Here is a 16628-nt window from a genome sequence, read left to right on the forward strand (position 1 = left end):
TTTAGCAAGACAGGAGGAATACAAAGTACCTGGCGAAAACCTATGTGAACACAAACCTTCTTACATATGGTTACCAGATAAAAGGTTAGACCCCGAGTCCCTGGAACCCTGGTGCCACGCGGCATCCACACTACTTGATTTGCCACAACGTTGTGCAGAATGTAACATGTTATTATAACAATCTCTTCTTTCTCTTAAAATTATAGTATACTGGACCTTTTTGTGTGATGCGCTGGCTGTGTCTCCTGACCCGGCCGTTCCTCAGAAACCTCCACTCTCTCTCCTTCCTCACCTGACTCTCCACATCATGCTCCTCGGGGATCTAAAAAAAGCAGATACAGTTAGAGAAATACAGCAGGATGTTGATGCTGGACAGGAAGGTTTCATTTAACCCAAAGATGTTCAGTGATGTTAAAGATGGTCACTGGGTCAAGGGGTTTTCCCTAAACAGTTTTTTTAACTAAGCACCTAAAGAAAACCAAAACAGATGGAACAGATTCAAAACTTCTCACTGACAACAACCACCTAAGAGAATTAAACCCAGCTCTCTAGAACTCATGTTGCTGTGCACAAATGCCTACAGATGCACTCAATAATCTCATGGAAAACCTTCCAAGTAAAAAGAAGGCCACAAAGAAAAATGTCATGGTCACAAAAAAGGGGAGTGGTGTCTAGAGCAACTCTAAATTAATGCCTTCTGGTTTAAAATAGGATGTCCAACAAGCTTACAGTAAGGTGTCCACATAATTCTGGCCCAATTGTGCAGGTGGAGGTGGAAAACAAGATGAAACAGGTGCAGGACTTTAGAACCTTACAGGCTAATCATAGAAAAAAAACTAGAAACAGTGGCACAGTGGTGCGCGCACACACACACACACACACAAACACTCAGAGAGACACAAACACACATACTTAAGCATAAGCATGCAAACACACACACAGACACACACAAACACACACACACACACACACAAACATACATACACACACAACACACTCAATCACTCACTTTCTTAACCGCTTATCCAATCAGGGTGGGGGGACGCTGGGGCCTAACACCCTGGACAGGGCACCAGTCCATTGCAGGGCAGACACACACACACCCACACCCATTTGCCTATAGGGCAATTCATTGTCTCCAATTAACCTCATTGCATGTTTTTGGACTGTGGGAGAAAACCAGAGCTCCCTGAGGAAACCCATGCAGACACGGGGAGAACATGTAAACTCCACACAGAAAAGACCTGAACCGCCCCACCTGGGTATCGAACCCAGGAGTGCTGTGAGGCGACAGTGCTACCCACTTAACCACCGTGCCGCCCCAACACACACACTAGTATAAACTAGTATACACACACAAAGTCAAATAAACTAGAAAACATGGAATCATATGCAAACACACACACGCAAGCACAAGTAAACACACAAACACCTGCAAACTATGCAAGCACACACACAATCTAACATACACACCCAAACATACTACACACACAAAAAAATACAAAGAGACAAAATCTCACACACTAACACATACACACTCTTACACACATACAAGAACACAAACACTAAAATATGCACACACACAAACACACACACGCATGCACGCACGCACGCACGCACACACGCACACACACACAAACACTTTACAGGAAGTGTTCTGTAAGAGATGAAAGAGTTTAACAGATCCATTCGAGCAGGTAGATTTGAGCTGGGGTTTGGTTCACTCACTCATACACACACACACACACACACACACACACACACACACACACACACACACACACACACACACACACAGTGCAGTAGATGGATAATAAACTGTGAGCTTAAGTTTGACAGCTTCACTCGAGCAGAAGAAAACAGGCTGAGATTCTGTTCTGCTGAAACACAGAAAGGTGAAAATGGATCTAAAAGGAGGGATGAAAAGTTGCCATAGCAACCAAAAAACACGGGGGGGGGGGGGGGGGGTTCATCAGCTGATAGATAAACAAAAATTGTATTATTGCGAAACTCAATTTCTAGAAGTTCTATATACTCAAAGCTCCATGTTCCTAGAGTTCCATTAGCCTTGTTTTTTCAGGATCCTATGATCTGTAGGGCCAATTATCTAGGAGTCCTGTACTCCCAGAGTGCTTTGTTCCAAGATCCTGTATTTTCAGGGTCTCCTGCTGCATTTTTTCAGTCTCATGCCCATTAGTTTCAGTCTCCTACGGTCTCCTGTGTCTCCAGGTTCACATGGTTACATAACTATCCTTTCTAAATTTCTCTGCTCTGATTTTTCCAGGGTACCATGGTCTCATTTTTTTTGTTTTTATGGTCACATTATTCATGTTTCAGGGCCCCATGGCCCTTATTTTCAGGGTCTCAGGGCAGATTCAGATGAGAAGCGGTTTTCACTTTGCTCAACGTAGGCGCAAATTGCCGCTTTGCTCAGCGCTTGGCTTGACCAGTGCGGTAAAACATTATCAAAAGTGACCATGACACAAAATAGCCATCAAATTCACTCTGAAAGCATCCACATGCATCTAAGTTTAGCTGTATATTCCTCACTGTGTGGTGGTGCACTTTTAAACGTGTGTTTTACAGCTTGGGGTGTTGAGAAACGGTGAGAATCAGCTTCTCTGGGAGAGTCACTTAACGTGAGAAAAGCTTAACGTGGCTTACAGTACTAAAATAACAACCTAGAAAAAGCAAACTCTCTTAATTATAACTGGTCATAAGTTTTCTTGTACTAAAATTATGAACCTGTGGTCCAAAAAGAAAGTAAAAATTTGACAGTAAGCTTTTTTCCTAGTTCATTGCTTTAGTACAATCAGAAATGTTAAGCTTTTTTAAAGTTAACGGTTATTCGTACGGCCACTTTAACCACACCATATCTCATTGGAGGCGCTTTTAAAAGGTCTCACTTTTCTAGGTTCCTATGGAACAATTTCTTATGTTTCCAGGTCCTTGTAGTCTCATGCCCCATTTTCCCAGGTCCCTATGGTCTTAAGCCCCATGTTTACAGGTTCCTTTGCTCTCATGGCCCATGTTTCCAGGTTCCTATGGTCTCATGCCCCATGTTTTAAGGTCATTATAATAATAATAATAATAATAGGTTACACTTATTTAGCGCCTTTAACCAAGCTCAAGGACGCTTTACAGAGAAAGTTCTACACAGGCAAATAAAGTAGAAACTAAAGAAACATATGTATATGTGTACACACATACACACACACACATATATACACACACAGAGGGACTATGAAAAATGTTCAGGAGAGAGATGAGTTTTAAGAAGAGATTTGAAATGAGCGAGGGAAGAAGAAGAGCGGGGAGTAGGAGGAAGAGAATTCCAGAGGTAAGGGGAAGCACAGCTGAAAGACCGGCCACCCATAGTGGAAAACCTGAATCCGCCAGGAGATTGGAGCCAGAGGACCTAAGATGGCACGAGGGGGTGGGGTGTTTAAGTAGATCGGATAAATAGACCAGGGCCAAGCCATGAAGAGCTTTAAAAGTAAGTACCAATATTTTATATTGAATCCGTTTGGAGATGGGTAGCCAATGTAGTTTTGCTAGGACAGGAGTAATATGGTCATATTTTTTTGAAATAGTCAGAACTTATGGTCTAATGCCCCATATTTCCCAACACCGCAGCACGTAACAGTTATGTGTTATGTGCTGCATTTTGCTAGAGTCCCAAGGTCTCATGTCTGATATTTTAAGGTTATGATCTCATGCCTTAAAATGTAATTGTCCTACATTCTATTGCTTATTGTTTACAGTGACATGTATTCTAATACACTATGTTTTCAGGTTCATTTGGTCTCATTTCTCATGTTTTCATGGTCTTATGTAACATATTTGTATGGCCTCATGCTCCATGCTTGTACTGTAGGTTCCTGTGGCTTACCAGCCCATGTCTCCAGGTTCCTATGGTCTAATAGCACAGTATCACATTACCTTATGTTTCATGTTTCTAGGTCTAGGTTGAATATCCCATGTTCCCAGGGTCTCATGCTCCATGTTTCAAGGTTCCTATGGTCTAATGGTCAAGGTTTTGGCATCCCATTACATCATGTTCCATTGTTCCTAAAGATCCTACAGTTTCTATAGTTCAATAAGCCTGATGTTTCCAAGGTCCAAGGGTCTCATGTTTCCAGGTTCCAATGGTCTAATGACCCAAGTTTTCAAGTTCTTATGGTCATCATAATTTTTCCAGGCGACCTTGGTTGAAGTTCTCACTCGCTAGTAATGCATGAAATATTTATAGGAATCACAGTAACATAAAGGTGAAACAATCTGCATAGTTCACAGATGTTTTACATTATTTATATAAATGGTAAATCTTTAAGAGGACTTCCGTTGACATAGACTTTTAAAGTGAATGGTTAGCCACCTAGAAAAGCACTTCACTGGAGAAATGTACCTCTGTGTGGCACAACACTGGCTTATTCTACAGCAAAGACATGAAGATCATTTATTATTTTACAGTGAGAGCCAGTCAGTGGGTGAGAGCGGGTTTGAGTGATAATGAAAGAGTTCTTCTGTCTTTCACCATTAGTAAAAATCTTTATTCTTAGTGTCTTTTTATTCTCTCTGCTCTGTCTCGTTGTCTTTCTAGCTCCATTATTAATAAAAGAGAAACTTGGATGCCAATTACAGTGCCCCTGCAGCTCTGCCCACTTTGTTCCTCCAGTACCAAACTCCAGTTAGAGAAGAGCACTAAGATCTATCACACCTTCAGTACAGAGATTTTACAGACATGATCAATTTCTTTATTTATAGGTGGCAATTATTTACACATTTTTTATAACCTAAAGTGGCACCACACATTTTTTCCAGCCTCTGCTGGTGGATCCTGAGACGCAGCCTCCGGCAAATCTTGGTTAGACTGGGACTCTCTTGCCAGATGATTGAACCCTGTATATATTTAGTCATTATTTAGTGTTAGAGTCTCTTGGCCAAAACACCTGTTTATTACCCATAATGCACTGTGTGTATGAGAAACAGACAGTGCATTGGGATTTGCAAGGTTGAACGCAAAAGAACAGTTTCTTTGCTGTGATCCTAACCAACCCAAATCCTTCACCTGTTCATCCTACAGCAGTTTTGCCCTGCCCATATATGGCTGTTTATCTCTGCCCAGCCAATATTCTGACCTTAGCTATTTAGTTTACAGCAGTTTATCTTGCCTATTAAGCCTACTGCAGAGTAACTCAGCTCATATGACTGGTCTAGTTCATACCATTCACCATACAGCCTTCAGCCAAACTCACTGAGCCTAGAGTAAAGTGTTATGACCAATCAGACTACAGCAAAGTATCCAAATCCATTCAGCCTATTGCCTATTTAGCCTACTGTAGTTTATCCCTACACCAGATACACTATATGGCCAAAAGTATTTGGACACGTGACTATGAGCTTGATGGACACCCATTTCTAAAACAAATGCTTTTAAAATAGAGTGACCTCTATGTGATAGTTTCAGCTATAACAACAGCCACTCTTCTGAGAAGGCTTCCCACAATACTGTAGTATAAGTATGTCTATGTGAATTTGTACCCATTCAGTCAAAAGAGCATTTGTAAGGCTGGGCACTAATGTTCCACCTACACTAATGTTCCACACCCATTCAGCTTTAAGCTGTTTACTCCTGTCTATTCATCCTTCAGCAGTTTATCATTTCCCATTCAGTCAACAGCAGTGTATCCATTTATTCTACAGTTTAGAACCCCCCATGTAGCTTAAAACAGTTTAACCTCACTCAAATACCCTTCAGTGATGTAGCACCACCCATGTAGCCTACAGCTGTTCAGCCCTGAATCGTATCCCCGCCTATTCAGCTTAAAGCGGTTTAGCCAGACTAATTCAAACTACAACAGTTTATGCCCACCCATTCAGCCTACAGCAGTATAGCCTTGTTTGTCCTCCTAACCGCTAGTGTTGGGAATGCAACACCAATCCTTGTCATCATACCTTCATGACAGGTTGGGCAAAATATTTAGCGCTCCAGTCACACAGTCCGGTCTGCAACGTCACACTGATGAAGTGTCTGTGACCAGGAGCGTCATCACCATCCTCTGTCATCTAAACCACACACACACACACACACACACACACACACACACACACACACACACACACACACACACACACACACACACACACACATTTCATAACTGTAAACAACTGAAAGGTGGTTGAGTGTAACCGTAGCGTGTTCTTACCTGATCAGGTCCCTTGTCGAACATTTTGCGTGTCCTTGAGAACTGGTGCGAATGAGGTGGAGCCTGAGAACCCAGAGTGGGTGTGTATGGAGGCCTGGAGGGCGGGGCTTGTGGTGGCTTTGTCACGTCATTGGTGAGGCTTGAACTAGAAACGCCCGGGATGGGTGGAGACCCACTGCAGGGAGACAGAGAGGTTAGCTACAAATAGCATGTACACACACACACACAGGTAAACACTCAAACTTAAACATAGCTTTATTGGCATGACAAAATATGGATGTTCGTATTGCCAAAGCTTAGTTTCATATGAGGGTTCTTCGAAAAGTTACCGCACTTTTAAAAACTCAATAAGAATTTCAAAAACTAATAACATCACTTTTCTACATTGTCAGCTTCTGATGAATTTTTTCAAGCATCGTACCAACTCTTTAATACCATCAGTAGTAATGTCACCCTTGAATCTGAAGCTTCGAGGCGTGTGTCAAAATAACGACACACGTTGATTCCAATCACTGCGTCGATGCTCGATTCGTTCTACAATGACCACGTTACCAATGACATCCGAAGCTTAATTTCGGCACACAACCACATGACTGCTTCAGGGAAAGATTCAAAAGCAGCAAATCCTGGTGCGCGCTTCGAGGGTCGTTTTTGTATATATTAACAGAATAATAACATGACAAAGTGAAAGCAGCAATAGTGTGAATGTTATAAGAATTACAACAGTATAGCTTTTTAAGTTTGCCTTATCAAGATGTTTTCTGAGTGTATTCTATATTTATTTAGAATATATTACTGTATTACTGTAAAAAAGAATCCCTTGTACACTATATACACAAAGCACTTTGAGGTTTTGACCACCAGACGTCGCTAATGTGCACTGTGTTATGACGCTTCGAGTAATGAACCTTTTTTCGAAACACTTAGGAGGAAAGCTTCAGTGCTTCAGAAAGCTTCAGTTTGCCATCACTAACCATCAGCAAAAAAACATTTTTGGTTGAGCACGTAGATGCACCGCTGCTTTCTCATCACATGAAAATCTTCTTCCTCTTAAAGCTTCTTTGAACGGTCCAAAATGGTAGAAATCAGATGGAGCTAAATCCAGACTATAAGCATCTCTCAGTCTTGTAACACAGTGACCATGTAAAAGGTTCTGTGGTGTCTTGAACTGATGTAGTGTCCAGTGTCTTAGACCTGTCTTGCTCCCAGTGTTTTCAGGTGGTGCTGAGACCCTGAGTAAAGATTTGGGGAGGGGCTAGCAGTACTGTTGGTGTGTGTGTGTGCATCTCACCCTGCTTGGTGAATGAGGGTTCCTTTGCTGGTTGGACTGGCTGGTGCTGATTGGGTAAGAGAACCAGAGTCGAGAATCTTCTGCGGCCGGGCGTTCATTGTAGCCTTTAACACACACACACACACACACACACACCAAATTAAAACACTGTAAAAGTTTTTTTTTTTTTTTTAATTGTGCACACTTAATAATGATCACTTGAATGAATTTACACAATTAAAAATTTAACACAAAGTACTGGTGCCTCGCATTATTATACAGTTAATCAAAAAAAGTAAAAGCAAGGGCACTAGTCCATCACCGCTGTGATCTGGAGCTCTCGAGATCCAAACTCTGCTACCAGTCAGCTGAAAGCTAACACAGACATGATTGGCCACGTCTGAGGGAGGATGGGCTGAAGGGATTCCTCATTACTGCTGCAACCACCTTTGGCCATATAGTGTATTTGCATAAGTGCATATTGCTTTAAAAATCAAGTTCCAATTCATCCCATATTATGTAAAGTGTGGCAAACTGAGACCACTAATGAAAATGCGACTTTTGCTTTTTATCCTCAGACTGAAAAGTGTTCATCACGAATCATAAATCAAGAGAACGAATTTTTTTTAAATGCATTTTCTCCCAATTTTCCTTCCGATTTAGCACACTCAATTTTGTCTTCCGCTGCCGAGAGATACTAGAGAGCACGTCGCCGTACACGCCTCTTCCGACACGTGCACAGCCCTCCTCTTCCCACCCCTACATTTTGCACAGGTGTATCTTCCGCCAATCAGGGTCCTTACACAGTGTAGGAAGACCCACCCACCCACACACACAAAGTCCGGCCCCACCCTGCAGATACGGTGGCCAATTGGTATCTGCTGCAGAAACTGGCAATTATGCCAGCCAGATGGCACCAAGCCGACCGGTGGCAAAACCGAGTTTCGAACCGAAGAGTTCAGAAACTCTGTGCTGGTGTGCTAGCGGAATATCACGCTGTGCCGCCTGGGTGCCGAGAACGAATTTGAGTAAAGGTTGAATCTCTGAAAAATGGTCGATGGGATTCCTCATTACTGCTGCATCTGCAACCTCTGTTGGCTGGTCAAAGGCGCTGCACAGAGATGGTGAATAATGTAGCACTGGTTTACGCAATGCTGCTGTCTTAGGTAACCCAGCCGCCAGGTAAAAAAAAGCAGCTAGCAAGTGCACATGAGTGGCAAGGAGCGTGTCAGGTATGCCCCTTCTCAGTCAGGGTAAAGGGGTCTGCTGTGGATGACTGGATATGACTAGATTGGCGAAAAGGGGGGAAAATGCAGAAATAGAATGAAATAAGGCACTAATGTGCATAAACTACCGTAATTATTGAAGTAGCACAGTTATTATAAACAATAGGAATTTTTAATATTATACCATGTCTTTAAGAAAATGCTTGAAAATAAAGTTTGATGTAAAATAAAGACAGCTGATTGGTTAAGCACATAGAGGTACCACACAGCTCTCTTCCACACCTGACTCACTGAGTCTGATCTGTACTAATGCAGAGGTGATAAATCTCACACAATCATATCAGACCTCGTTTGATTGTTTAATTACATAATCTTCATCCAATCACACACACACACACACACACACAGCACTGACGCAGGTGTTCTGACGTCTACATGGTAAATCTGATCAAGTGAAGGACAGGTAGGACAGCTGCACTCTCGTCCATTCTCATGTCCCTGAGTCACCCACCTCAGTTCACTTTTACTGATCGAAGAAATACGCACACACGCACACGCACACTCACACACACACACAGCTGGTGACGCTTTAGTTTAATGTGATTTCTATGCTAATGTGCTGCAGTTTGGAGTAAGAGTGTTAAACAGATGTGAGACTGGAGAGAAACATAGACAAATCTGCCTAAAGGTCTTTTTTGGCCAAAAGTATTGAGACACCGCTTTCAATTTTGAATTCTTGTGTTTCAGCCTTAACAATTGCTAACAAGCGTCATAAATCAATTATATTAAGAAACCTATATACTGCCAAGTTTAAAGAAACAGTTTAGGAAAGGTCCTGTTCCAGCATGACTGTGCCACACAGCATGTCCATAAAGACATGAAGAAAAGTTTGGCTTAAAGTAAATCCAGTGGCCTGCACAGAGTCCTGACCTCAGCCCCACTGAACAGCTTTAGAATGAACTGCAACATTAATTGAGGCTTTCTTTTGACTAATTAGGCACAAATTCCCACAGACATAATTCAAAGTCTTGTGAGAAGCCTTCTCAGTAGAGTGGTTGCTGTTATAGCTGAAAAGATACACACACATGGCGATACTTCGCAGACAAAGATATAAAAAACAAGGGCTACTGTCCACAACAGCTACAAACACTTTGGTGCCTGAGGGGGCACTGCGGGGTTGGCAAACCTGTCTGCAGCGGCTGCAGGGAAAGGTCTAGCCAGGGTCCGAGGTCTCACCCACACGGTTCTTCCTCTTCTGTCGTTTTTCCTTCAGCGCGTCCCTGCAGGCACTCTCAAAGGCTGAGGTGGCTTTATTTATGGTGAGGTGCCAGGCATCCCGGTCAGCGGCGAGAGAGGTCCATAGGCGACAGTCGATGTGGCAGAGGTTGAGGGCCTTCTTAAGAGAGTCTTTATATCTCTTTTTTGGTGCCCCTCTGTCGCGTTTGCCTGTGGACAGCTCACCAAACGGTACAATTTCGGGCAGGCAATGGCTCTCCATCCGGGATATGTGGCCTGGTCAGTGCAGCTGTGACTTCAGAAGCATAGTCTCGATGCTGGCAAGCTTCGAGCGCTCTAGGACTTCCACGTTTGTGATGAAGTCACTCCAGTGGATCTCCAAGATTGTACGGAGGCAGCGTTGGTGGAAGCGCTCTAGGAGCTTCAGGTGCTGACGGTACAGGACTGGAAATGGGATGTTCAACAAGCTCATGGTCAGGTGTCCAAATACTTTTGGCCATATAGTGTATTTGCATAAATATATACAGATGTCAATCAAGATCCAGTTCATCCTTGATAATGAAAACACTAATTCTTCCACTAAAATTAAATACAATGTTTTTCATCCTGAATCAACAATTAGGGAGTGACGGTGTGAACTGTACCTTGTAAGCGATGCTGTTCAGGACCTTCATGGCCAGGTCAGACACCTCGGGGAAGGGATCAGCAGCCAGGTGTAGCAACACTCGCCAGATCTGAGTGTAAACGCTGTTAAACGATACACCTACACACACAACAAACAAACAAACAAAAACAAAACAATCAATGATTTATTAGTATTAGTAGAGGTTTGTCATGGTTTGTTTCAGTTGAGCATTCAGAAAGCAGATGCTGAACGGATTGTGACCAGAAAGTGAAACTTTGATTAATATTTTTTACACACCACTGAAATGAATTCAGACGTTTCAGTAACACACAGGAGAAGCAGTTATTCATTTTTACACAACAATACAGGAGCTGAACTCAGCAGGAGACTGAAACTGGTTGCTTGCAGGATCCAAACCTGTTAAAATGATCTAACAGCTGCATTTCTGCTATAATTCACTCATTATATTACACACATTCAGCACTGACACTCTCTTAACTGGTTGATTCATCCTTCAGTCTACTGGAAACAGAGTTTATATCAGATCTCTCTCACATTTATATCTGATCTCTCTCACGGTTATATCTGATCTCTCTCACGTTTATATCTGATCTCTCTCACGATTATATCTGATCTCTCTCATGGTTGTATCAGAATCAGAATCAGATTTATTGGCCAAGTATGTAGATACACACAAGAAATTTGGTTCCGGCTGATGGTATCTCTCTAGTATAAATACAGTTTCCAAGCAATGTACACGTTGCAGACAATACACAAGAAAAAAAATTAACATTAAACACAAAATATACAAACAATAAGATTATATACAGGCAAATATCTGATCTCTCTCATGTATTAATCTGATCTCTCTCATGTTTATATCTAGTACCAGCAGTTTGTTTTCTACCTGCAGTGCACCTGCATTAAGTGCATGTATTCTCTTATATACTCAACAAACACACAAAAGCACTCTCATTTTCTCACTCTCTTACACACAACATACACACAACATACACACAGAACACACACACACACACACACACACACACACACACACACACACACACACACACACACTGAGGGCTTTCAGTCATTGACATTCAACACGTTGCCTCAAGTCTAATCTGAAGAACTTCTTGAACGCAGACTCTAGGGAACAGACTCTAGCGTGCATACACACACACACACACACACACACATACACATACACACATCAAAGCTCAAAGCTAAGCACAGTAACAACAATACTCAAATTTTTATTACTGATGCTCTAGACAGTATTTAAACTGCACTGGAACTGCATTAGTATTCCGGCTGTGTGTGTGGTGTGTGTTACAGCAGAACAGGACAGCAGGACGGGATGTTCCCTGCACATCACTGTATCCCAACTGCTGTCTGACATCTCTCACTGCTTTCACCAAACCTCATGTACAGACAAAGGCAGAGAGAAAGAGAGAGAAGAGAGAGAGAGAGAGAGAGAGAGAGAGAGAGAGAGAGAGAGAGAGAGAGAGAGAGAGAGAAGTACAGAATATCTGAACTCATAGCTTTCGGCATTTAGCAGACGCTTTTATCCAAAGCAACTTACAGTACTGTGACAGTATACTGTCTAAGCATTTGAGGGTTAAGGAGCTTGCTCAGGCCTAACAGTGGGAACCTTGCGACAGTGGGGCTTTAACCAGTGACCTTTCGATTACCAGTCCAGTACCGTAACCGCTACTCTACAACTGCCCTGAACACATTTATTCATTTTATTTTATCGATATTATTGTTTATTCTTATTTTATTATTGTTGTTATTATTATTATTGTTATTATTAATATTATTAATGTTATTATTAATATTAATATTGTTGTTATTATTGTTTTGTTATTATTATTATTGTTATTATTTTGTTTTATTGTTATTATTAATTATTAATTATTATTATTAATTATTATTGTTATTATTATTATTACTCACTCACTCAACCGCTTATCCAGTTAGTGTCTTTGGTGCTGGAGCTTATCCCAGCTTTTCAATGGGCGCAAGGCACACAGCAACACCCCTGATGGGGTGCCAGTCCATCGCAGGGCAGACACACACACACACACACACACACACACACACACACACACACACACACACACACACACCTGTAGGGCAATTCAGTGTCTTCAATTAACCTGACTGCATGTTTTTGGACTGTGGGAGGAAACCCACACAGACATGGGGAAAACATGCAAACTACACACAGAAGGGACCCGAACCGCCCCGCCTGGGGATCGAACCCAGGACCTTCTTGCTGTGACGCGACAGTGCTACCAACCGAGCCACCATGCTGCCCTGTTATTATTATTCTTATATATTATTTACTCGTCTTCTTTAATGGTTGATTCCTAATTGTTATTGATTTTCATGCAGGACTGTAATAACTTATAATGTACTGCTTTGGCAACATAGGTCTCCCTGTCATGCCAATAAAGCTATTTGAATAAAAAAAAATGGAGAAAGAGAGAGAGAGACAGACAGGAGCAGTGGTAAATTAGTGGTCAGAAAATAGTATAGCAGGAATAGTAATCAGAAGGTTGCTGTTCAAGCCCCACCACAGTCAACACCACTCCTAAGCAAGGCCCTTGGGTAAAAGTGTCAGCTAAATGCCATAAACGTGTGTGTTTGTGTGTTTAATTGTGAGAGAAACAAAGACAGACAGAGAAACAAAGAATGGCAAAACAATAAGGTTTTATGAGGCCGTCGTCATGGCAACCATACTCACATTTTAGTAAAGTAAAATATGTTTTTTTTAATCATACATTTATTAAAAAACGGCATGAAAACAAAGCATTAGCTGCTGAAACTTGGTGCAATATGTGTCTAGGATTGTGGCAAATTAAATAAAGTAGATCAATTGTAGTTCGCTGTATGGATGGATGGAGGCATTTGTCCATGTATTTCCTTTATCCATGGATAAAGGAAATACATGGATGAATAGGAATTCTGTTGAGTAGGTGGGTTAGTGTCCCAATATTTCTGACAGAGATCCACACTAGGAGTAAGAAACACTACAGGTAACGCACTAAACAACACAGACAGCGTGGAGACCCGAGAGCACTTTAAATCTTTTGGCAGGGAGAAAACGCTGCTAGGAGCTTACGGGCAGAAGCCATAAATATAAAGACGGGAGAGAGAGCGCGTGAGAGAGGAGAACATGTATTATTTATCAGCGCTGCTGCAGTACTGAACTCTTTTACACTACTGCAGTTCAGTTCTGAGTGCTGCCCATCTCCGGCTTTTCACTCCGGCACGGAGCGTAACTGTCAGAATAAAGGACGATCCTGAGGAAACAGCTGCATGGGTAATAAAGATCGGGTGAAGGAATGCTGGGTAATGCGGCGAACTCGGATTAGCCTTAATGTTGGGGTAACTTGCTGTAGCTAATCTCATTTTGAAGGCTGTAATTCGTTAAAAAAAACTAAATAAATGACCAAAATTATGTGGACATCACTAAAAAATTATGGGTCCAGGTATTTTAGCCACACCCATCCCCCAGCAACCTGCACACAGCCCCGATCCTATGTCCACCAAACACCTTTAGGATTAATTGTTATGCTTATTGTGAGCGTGATCATTATTAATTCCTGACCACACAATGCTCTTTTGACTGATTAGGTACAAACTCCCATAGGCACACTCCCAAAAAAGCAAAGGTAATTCCATATTAACAAGCTCATGGTCAGTTGTCCATCATTTGGCTCTGAAATGTGTGTTTACGTTTTGTTTTCCTGCTGTATAAGCTGATTTCACCTCAGCTTCAACTCACAGACAGACGAGCTCACATCGTCCTCACTCATTGTTAAGGCATTGTTAAGCGATTTAACGTTTTTAATTCGCATAGTGTTCAAGTGCATCATATTTACTGGTTCATTTGCACTATGAGGCGGTCCTAGCAATCCTACAGCAATTCAGTTAGTAATTGGTTAGTCAAAATGTCCAAGATGTTAAAGTCTTAATCCGTCAAAACACGGATGAGAATTTTCATATTTGAGACGTCATGGTTCCTCTCCACTAATGTCAACCCCGGCTCTGATTGAGGAGAACGAAGCTAACCCACGTCCCCTCTGACACGTGGGCAGCGGCCGTATGCATCGTCACCTACACTAGACGAGTGCTATGCGGATCAGCACTGTGTACGGAGAGACACACCCTGACAGCACTCTTTCCTCGTCTCTGTGCAGGCACAATCAATCAGCCAGCAGAGGTCGTAACTGCATCAGTTATGAGAGAGTCCCTATCTGGCTTTAATATCCCACCCCTATATGAACAACAGGCCAATCGTTGTTCATGTGGCTGCTCAGCCCAGCCGGCAGGCAAAGCTAAGACTCGATACGGTGCATTCGAGATCCCAGCTCAGGTGTTCTAGCGTGTGTTTTTACCGCTGCGTCACCTGAGCGGCCGTCACTTTTTTCTAACAATCCATGAAATCTGTGATTTTTGAAATACAAGGTTCGTAAAGTTAAGCAACTTTCCCTGTGAATTTAGTAGGGACCTACTCTTTGACCCTGTTCAAGTCACTATTTTCCTTACTAAGAGCAAGTCCTTTATGTCCTGATGCAGCAAAAAACCTTCAGTGCATGAAGACAAGGTCAGACCTGGGATGCCTGAGATCATGACCATAAAAGAAATCAACATGAATCGATGACATCACAACTGAAATATTTCAAGATTCAGAAGAAGTTTAAACATGAAGCCAAGAAATCTGGAAACCTGGATGGTCAGAACACCAGAAAGAAAAGCGTACAAAATAGCCTTTGAGTATTTTATAAAGGCATAGATGGTGCTCTGAGGCCTGCTATATTATACACTATATGGCCAAAAGCATGTGGATGTGGACACTTGACCATGAGCTTGCTGGACATCTCATTTCAGAAACAAAAAGTATTTAGAGTGACCTTTATGTGATCTTTTTAGCTATAACAACAGCCACCCTTGAGAAGGCTTTACACAAGACTTTGAAGTATGTATGTGGGAATTTGTGCCTATCGAGTCAAATTTGTCCATTCAAGCCATTCAGTCAAAAGAGCATTTGTATGGCTGGATGCTAATGTTAATCAAGAAGCCTCAATTGATGTTCATTCCAAATCTGTTCAGTGGTGTTAAGGTCAAAGTTTCTTTAAACCAAGCTTTTCTTCATGTCTTTATAGAGTGTGCTTTATGCACAGGGGCCACTGCATTCTGGAACAGGAAACAGCCTTTCCAAACTGTTGCTTATAATTTCCTTTATATAATAGATGTATTATGCCTCGTAACGACTATTGTGACAAACACATAAATTCTAAATTACTGGTGTCCCAGTACATTTGTCTGTATAGTACAGTGCCTTGCAAAAGTATTCAGCCCCCTTGAACTTTTCAACCTTTTGCCACATTTCAGGCTTTAAACATAAAGATATGAAATTGTAATTTTTTGTGAACAATCAATAACAAGTGCGACACAATTGTGAAGTGGAACGAAATTTATTGGATATTTTAAACTTTTTTTAGAAATAAAAACCTGAAAAGTGGGGCGTGCAATATTATTCAGCCCCTTTACTTTCAGTGCAGCAAACTCACTCCAGAAGTTCAGTGAGGATCTCTGAATGATCCAATGTTGACCTAAATGACTGATGGTGATAAATAGAATCCACCTGTGTGTAATCAAGTCTCCGTATAAATGCACCTGCTCTGTGATAGTCTCAGAGTTCTGTTTAAAGCGCAGAGAGCATCATGAAGACCAAGGAACACACCAGGCAGGTCCGAGATACTGTTGTGGAGAAGTTTAAAGCTGAATTTGGATACAAAAAGATTTCCCAAGCTTTAAACATCTCAAGGAGCACTGTGCAAGCGATCATATTGAAATGAAAGGAGTATCAGACCACTGCAAATCTACCAAGACCCGGCCGTCCCTCTAAACTTTCAGCTCAAACAAGGAGAAGACTGATCAGAGATGCAGCCAAGAGGCCCATGATCACTCTGAATGAACTGCAGAGATCTACAGCTGAGGTGGGAGAATCTGTCCATAGGACACAATCAGTCGTACACTGCACAAAT

At 41.9% G+C, this 16628-nt stretch overlaps 1 protein-coding gene across 3 annotated transcripts in view; it reads right to left on the minus strand.

Moving 5' to 3' along the window:
- The window catches only part of rptor (regulatory associated protein of MTOR, complex 1), a 151125-nt gene that overhangs the window by 24261 nt on the left and 110236 nt on the right, over positions 1 to 16628 (minus strand). For all 3 annotated transcript variants that reach the window (XM_062997367.1, XM_062997366.1, XM_062997365.1), the window contains exons 22-26: positions 10586 to 10704; positions 7501 to 7604; positions 6210 to 6384; positions 5959 to 6069; positions 217 to 322 (exon numbers count right to left, since the gene is read on the minus strand). In XM_062997367.1, the coding sequence (XP_062853437.1) occupies positions 217 to 322; positions 5959 to 6069; positions 6210 to 6384; positions 7501 to 7604; positions 10586 to 10704 (615 nt within the window). The remainder of the gene's footprint in view (positions 1 to 216; positions 323 to 5958; positions 6070 to 6209; positions 6385 to 7500; positions 7605 to 10585; positions 10705 to 16628) is intronic.

The sequence above is a fragment of the Trichomycterus rosablanca genome, chromosome 6 (genome assembly GCF_030014385.1).
Source record: "Trichomycterus rosablanca isolate fTriRos1 chromosome 6, fTriRos1.hap1, whole genome shotgun sequence".
NCBI lineage: Eukaryota > Metazoa > Chordata > Actinopteri > Siluriformes > Trichomycteridae > Trichomycterus > Trichomycterus rosablanca.